This window comes from Hordeum vulgare, chromosome 5H (genome assembly GCF_904849725.1).
Source record: "Hordeum vulgare subsp. vulgare chromosome 5H, MorexV3_pseudomolecules_assembly, whole genome shotgun sequence".
NCBI lineage: Eukaryota > Viridiplantae > Streptophyta > Magnoliopsida > Poales > Poaceae > Hordeum > Hordeum vulgare.
Window position 1 is genome coordinate 462678065 of NC_058522.1, and position 7517 is coordinate 462685581.

General features: G+C 45.5%; 1 protein-coding gene across 1 annotated transcript; it reads right to left on the bottom strand.

Annotated features, from left to right (window-relative positions):
* Positions 1-3807: 3807 nt before the first annotated feature.
* Positions 3808-5271, bottom strand: LOC123451851 (UDP-glycosyltransferase 73C12-like). The gene has a single exon (XM_045128394.1). The coding sequence runs from the start codon at positions 5245-5247 to the stop codon at positions 3808-3810; it is 1440 nt and encodes a 479-aa protein (XP_044984329.1). The 5' UTR covers positions 5248-5271.
* Between the last annotated feature and the right edge of the window lie 2246 nt (positions 5272-7517).

A 7517-nucleotide genomic window follows, 5' to 3' on the forward strand; every position in this document is an offset into this window, starting at 1 on the left:
CCACTATTGGTATGGAAAAAATTGTTTGCTTGAAATATTTGATTGAAAGAGTTGTCCAAAGAGTGAATGGATGGAAATATTAAAACTGCTTTTAGTAAGGGGTAAGGAAATTCTACTAAATTTGATTGTTCAAGCAATACCATCTTATGATACATATGTACTTAAAATTCCTAGACAACCATGTAAAGGAAAATGTCACATATTTCGTGGGGGTGATGAAGATAGCCTAAAAATAAGGGTGGCTTGGTGGGAAATGTGCATGCCAAAAAAACGGAGGAACGAGATTCTATGATATTCATTCCTTTAATTTGGCAATGCTAGCTAACCAAGCTTGGATACTAATTTATAACCCAAACACACTTAGTGCCAATGTGTTGCGAGCAAAATACTTTCATGATGGTGACCTATTGAATACTAAGTTGATGTATCTTTACATGGTAGAGTATAATGATAGGGGGTCCAAACCCTTAAGCACGGATACATTTGGAGAGTAGGTGATGGCAAGAATATTCATATATGGGATTATGTATGGATCCCAAATTTCTCGAATGGCAAGGTGATTATAGCGAGAAATAATAATTTGCTGCCCAGAGTATCTAATTTTAATAGACACACATATTGGATAGTGGGACGTCGAGTTAATCAGGCAATCATTATGAATGCAATATTTTCTATAACACCGCCACTATATTAAATGCCAGATTTCATACCCTCTAAGTTTACAAAAAAGACAATTTCCTATACGGTCGGCCTACCATGTTGACCAGGATTTTGAGTTTATCAAAGATTGAGGCTCATTGATGGGAGGGGCGTAGTGACAACCAATGTGATTTGGGACATAAATGGAGGTTTTTATGCCTGACAAAGCTGGAAAACAAAACTTCTTTGGTGCACTTTTCTTGGTACTCTACCATGTCGGTCTATCCTGGTATAATAGACATAAAAGTTGCAACCAAATGCCATGTTTGCGAACTAGAGGCGGAGGATGTGTGACATCTATTGTTCGAATGTTGGAGTGAAAGGAGATGTGAGAGAATCTAGGTATAAAGGACTTGATCAACATAGCCCGCTTAACATATCATGTCATAGAAGAACAGTTGCAATACTTCCTCCAACTGCATTTTTGATTGTGAAGTGTTCGGACTTAGAAATATTGGCAGTACCGTTGTGGTGGTGTTTGGTATGTTTAGTGCGAGCGACACAATATCATGCGTGTCGAGAATACTCAAACTGCAACCCAGGTTGCATCATCCATTCAAGTGCTATGTGCCAATTATACTATAGTAGCTTCACGAAACACGATAGTTAAAGAAGGTGTGTGGTCTCGACCACCGCATGGCTATATGAAATCAAAGTTTAATGCCACATATGATTAAGACTCCATGTTAGGATTGGCGGGCGCGATCATTATGGACTCTAGCGGATCCTTAGTTGGTGCAGACAATTGCATATTGAACCTTTGTACTAACACTTTGTTCGTGGAAGCGCAAGCTCTGAAGTTTGGATTACAATTGGCACAAAACCTAGGATGCAGCAAGTCGATAGTATTCATATAAATTGAGGTAATAGAAGTGATGACCAATGATGGCAATTCATGAGGAGTAGCAATTGCAACTTTTGATGACTACTTCCATATAACATGTGATTTCCTCCATAGTATCTTTGACCATTGTAATAGAGAAGCTAGTATAGTAGCTCATGAGTTAGGAAAGTTGGCTAGAGGCCCCTTATGAGATTAGCCTTGTTATGGTTGACAATGTAACTATCGTTACTATCTACTAAAGAGGAGTTTGTGCTGTAAAAAAACACGAACATCTTACAACCACCATGGCAATCACATAGTAGCAAATTCAGGATTTTAGCATTGGGTGTTCCACATTTAATATCCATAATATAATTTTCACTGTTTTGCATTGTTAGTTGCTTTTTTTTTGTCTTAATCACTTTTCCTTTGTGTATAGTCTTTTAGTTCTCTTTGTGCGTGTCATTCGTCTCTCTCTCCATCTCCCTCTCCCTCTCCCTCTCCCTATCTCTCCCCCCTCTCTCTCCCCTCCCCCATCCCTCACTCCCTCGGCAGCACTAACCACCTAAGACACAATTGATTTTTGACGCATCGAAAGACGATTAATCTATGACATTGTCGCTCTATGGTTTGAATATTTAGTACAATATGGATGTAAACGTATACAAGCCTATCCTATCTTTGTGCAAATCATACTAATATATGCTTGTCTTGCATGTTGTGCAAAGGTGCAAAATATGTGTGTGCATGTATTATGATCATTTTCTTTAATTTTGTTTCTTTCTAAGATAACACCCTGGACCTTAAATCATTTTACCTTAGAATAATATTTGTTTTTAATAGTTTTTAGTTACTTCCTCTGTACAAAAATATAAGAACGTTAGTACAATTCATGTTTCTATTTATGCGTAACAAAAAAGTGAATGACATGATAAAAAATCGGACCACTTGCCAATAAAAGGTTCCTAATTGTCATGCACCATAACACCCGAGTTAGAGGAAATTCAAATTCACAATACAAACCACCTAATACCGTTGCATCGCATGCCAATTCTAATAATCTCAAGAAAATCATTAATTGTTCTGATAAGACCTTCCACATTGATAAAAGATACAAAAATAGATCAAATGTAGTTAGTGGTGAATCCAAGGGGATGCTTCAACACGCTTGAGCCCCCTTTCACAAATTGAAAAACGAAATTTACTAGTATTTATCATAAAAAATTTAACACTATCTAAACTAAAAAACTAAAAGTTGTTATTTTTTCTTCACATTGCTAACATTGAGCTCTCCTTCATTTTCTTCCAAGATTCACCATTGAATGTAGCGATGTCGATGGTCTTGTTGGTTTGGTTTGGGCTGAGTCCTAGTGTGATGAGCTTAGTTGTGTTTTTCTCTTTTTTGGGCTGAGCATCCCATGTTTCTCTCCTCTAGGCGTCATGGTCACTTCTTCTGCGTTCGTGTCATGTGTTGTACTGTCCCATTTACTCTTTCTTAACTTTTCTATCAATGTAATGATACGCAAGCTTTCCGTATTCATGAAAAACAAATCATACTAATATACAGAGGCAGACCTAGAGAGTATTTTGAGTGGGGGCATGTTCTTGAGAAAGTCAAATAATTTAAGCATATTTTTTAAATACCACAAGCAAATATTGATGTAGTTTCAAATTTTAAGTGGAGGCCTAGACCCCACTCACCTCAACGTAGGTCCGCCCCTGCTAATATATGCTTGTCTTGCATATTGTGCAACGGTACAAATTATGTGTGTGCATGTATTATCATCATTTGCTTTCATTTTCTTTCTTTCTAAGATAACACCATGGACATTAAATAATTCTATCTTAGAATAATATTTGTTTTTAATAAGTTTCATTTACTCCCTCCGTAAAGAAATATAAAATCCTTCGTACTAGTAACAAAAAGTGATTGACATGATAAAAATTTAGACCACTTACCAATAAAAGGTCCCTAATTCTCATGCATGACAATACACAAGTTAGAGAAAATTCAAATTTCACAATACAAACCAGCAAATACCGCCACATCGATGCCAATTCTATTAATCTCAAGAAAATCACTAATTGTCCTGATAAGACCTTCCACATTGATAAAAGATACAAAAATAGATCAAATGCAGTGTAGAAGTTTTCAAACTCTTAAAACCTTGATTGGAACGGCATTTTTGGCTCTCGGTAGCTGGACAGCTACATGCTATGGACACACATATACTGCCCAGGTTGAAGGTTGGGTAGGCAAAAAAAAAAAACTGCTGCATCGTGTATCACTGGGCGGTACCTTGTGTCGCGCCCACCTGAAAAAACTTGGCCAGATCGCGGATGTTGGCGTGCGACGAGCCCCCTTCCCGCATTGCCGCCCTCGCTTTCACCGCGAGCGCACGGGCCTTGCACCGCCTCTCCTCACCATCCTCCCCACCGTCCATGGCGCTCCTCACCGCGGCCTCCACCGTCTCCCTCCCAACCACGACATCCTTCTGATCCATCCGGTACATCACCGGCTCCTTCACCCCGACGCTGACGCCGATCCCCAGCACCTCCACCGCCAGCTTCTCGTTCAGGAACTGGTCTGTGAAGTGTGGCCATGTCACCACCGGCAGCCCCGCCGCGACCGCCTCCAGCGTCGAGTTCCACCCGCAGTGCGTCACGAACGCGCCCGCCGCGCGGTGCGACAGGATCAGCGCCTGCGGCGCCCACCCCCAGATGAGCAGGCCACGCCCCGCGACGCGCTCCTCGAGCCCGCGGAGGAAGGCGATCGATGCCTCGTCGTGGCGGCCGGCGTCCTTGACCACCCAGATGAAAGGGTAACCCGACGCCTCCAGCCCCAGGCCGAGCTCCGATATCTGCTTCGGGTCCGCGTACGCGATGCTGCCGAAGCTCACGTAGACCACGGAGCCCGGCTCCCTGTCGTCGAGCCACCGGACGCAGTCGTCGGCGCCGATGGCCGCCGTGTTCCCTCTCGCCGCTAGCGTTGCGGCGTGTTGGTGGTAGAGAGAGACCGGACCCACGGTCCACACCTTCATCCCCCTCGCGGCCGCGTAGCCGGCCACGTACTCGGGCTCCATCTCCACGAAGGTGTTCATGATGACGCCGTCGGCCTCTGCCCGCGCGCGCTCTACGTCGTCGGCGAACTTCTCCCAGGCGGGCCAACCCCGGAAGAAGCCTGGGGCCTGCGCTCTCGTCACCTCGAACCTCTTCTCCAGTCCCGGCACGACGACCGGCTGGTTGTAGTCGAGCACGCCGTCGTAGGCGTTGAACCTCTCGACGTTGTGCTGGCACAGGATGCAGAAGGCGCACATGCTGAAGAAGGTGAGCCGCGGGACCCCGAGGTTGGCGGCGAGCTCCACAGTCCATGGGTGGCAGAAGTCAGACACGATGCACGTTGGTGGCCGGGGCGCGTGGTCGCGGAGGTGGGTCTCGATCGGCTCCCGGAGGAGCGCGACGGCGGAGAAGTAGGCCAGCATGTACTCCAGGGGGACGTTGTCCAAGTTGTCCGCTCCGCCTCGAAGCCCGTCGGGCAGGCCGACCGCGGCGTAGTCGAGCGGGAAGGTCACCAGGCTGACTGGCAGGCCGGACCGCCGGGCGGATTCGACGGTGGGTCGCACCCGCGCCGCCGTGGACGGCGTGGCGACAATGGTGCAGAGCGCGCCTTGAGTGGCAAGCAGCAGCGCGGTGTCGACGGCGGGGATGATGTGCCCCTGGGCCATAAGCGGGACGAACACGAAGTGCGCCGACTCCGCCTTCACTTCTTCATCGGTTGATGCATGGAGTAGGCTGGGCATCGTGGGCTCCTGGCAGCTCGGATCCGATGAGAGGAGGCTAGCTAGGCATGTGATTTAAAGAACGTGCCGTCGCGGCCGCGTCTTTGTATTGATTGATGGCGTCGACACCCAAGCCGGCAAAGGCCGGCGGCCGGCCGGCGTCGTGGGTGCGTGGCATCAGGATTGACGCACCGTGGAGGATGCCAACATCAGTACATTGCGTAAGGATCGACGCACCGTGAGAATACGGCCGGAGCATAATATCCAAGATTATTACTTTAGATGCTTGATCTTACTCAGGCCCTGTTTAAAATCATAATAGATTGTGATAATATGGATTATGAGAAGAGATTATATAATCTGGTTTATAAAAATAATTTAGGTGGACATGTTTGGAGGCCAGATTATATAATCTGTAATTCAGGTTTTACATTGCATAATGACCTGTTTGTCCTCTGTTTTAAAAAAAAACGAGGGTGGCGGTGGTAGGAATATAATTATCTCCAACTTTACAAGGGTAATGAATCATTAGCAATCCATAATCTGATTTTAGGTGGTGTAGAGTAGATTATGAGTTTTTAATAATCTACTCATCTAGTTTTTATAATCTACACCATAATTTGTCCTGTTTAAAGACAGAATAAATTATAAAAACTGGATTATATAATCTGGATGGTTCCAAACAGGGCCTCAGCCATAGTTTGAGTTTTGTCCTGTCACTGATAACGTGGAGCTGCTCGAGATCTGCGCTTTGCAGAGTCATTTGACTAAGATAATCAAGCACAACATTTTCTTAATATATTACATATTAGTGTAAGCCTGCGCTTTGCTCTGGTTATTATTAGATGTATGTACCCCTAAAAAAATCTTTGTACCGAGTTAATTCTAAAAACATCTTCAATAGATGATGTATATTTTGATGCTTCAAATCGGTGATGTAAAAATTTGAAACACTAAAAAGTGCATTTTACATTTTTGAAAAAGGCTCAACTTTAACAAATGATTCAAAACGGAGATGTAAAACAGCAACTCCAAGAGATGGTCTAGAACGAAGATGTAAAACCGGCCACTGGCCGCGCGGCTAGTGTTCAGCCAATGTACAGCCGCACATCTTTTTCTCCACGGTTGTTGTTCTTCGGTGCCATCTGGTGGCGGCAGGGGCCGGAGCGAGTCGGGACGGCGGCGGGTGGAGAGAGGTCGAGGCGGCGACCGAGCGGGGAGCGGGCAGCGGCGTGCGGCACAGGGCGGAGGCGGGTGGAGCTGGGCGGCGGCGTGCAGTGCGGGCGGCGGCGTGCATGTGGGCGCGGGCGGGTGGACGGGGTCGGGGCCGGGTGGAGCTGCATCTTCGACGGGGCGGCGTCAGGGAGCTGCGGAGGGCGTCGGCGAGGCGGCCGCGAGACGCCCTCCGGCAGGGGGGGGGCGAGGGCAGCGACGACGGATACGACGACGGCGATTTGGACGGTGACGGCGACGATTTCCGGCGGCTGGTGCTCGGGCGGACGGGCGGTCGCAAGCGAAAAATGAAATGAATTAGCGGTTGGTCGTTTCGTGGGCGGCTGCGGTTTTACATCAGATGTATCTCGTGATGCAAATTTGCATCACGAAGTGTTGTATTTTACATCAAATTTTTACATATGAACCATATGTTGGAGCAACGTTTTTTGCTCTTGAGGATCTAAAAGTATGGTATTTTTACATACAGACTGTCTATTGAAGATGCTCTAATATGTAATTTGTGTTTCTTAAGTACACAGCTAGGAAACTCAAATGTTGTTCAAGTGTATAGACAAATTGAAGTGCTACAATTTAGTACATTGATTTTCTTGTAGTACAACTGAAATAGCCCGTAGTTCACCAAGATAGTAGGTGCATGCCTTGTTGTGCATCTTTGCATTTAAACTGGCTAAAAACAACTATGGATTTCACTTGACTGTGTATTACATTATTGTTTGTCAACATTAGGAACCATAAAGATCTTTTTTTAACTAATTATAGTTAGGGTCAGTTCTTTTGCCGGTTTAAAAAATAAGCTCGGTTCGCTCCAGCTTATCTCATGAACCGGATCTCTGAGTCATTAAGGCTTATGAACTAGTTATGGGATATAGAAGCCTCAACAAATTTAAAGATGGCTTATTTTTTAAGCTGAAAAAGGCAGCTTTTTTTAAGCCGCCCAAAAGGAGTGGCCCTTAGAACTACTCCCTCCGTATGAGTGCATT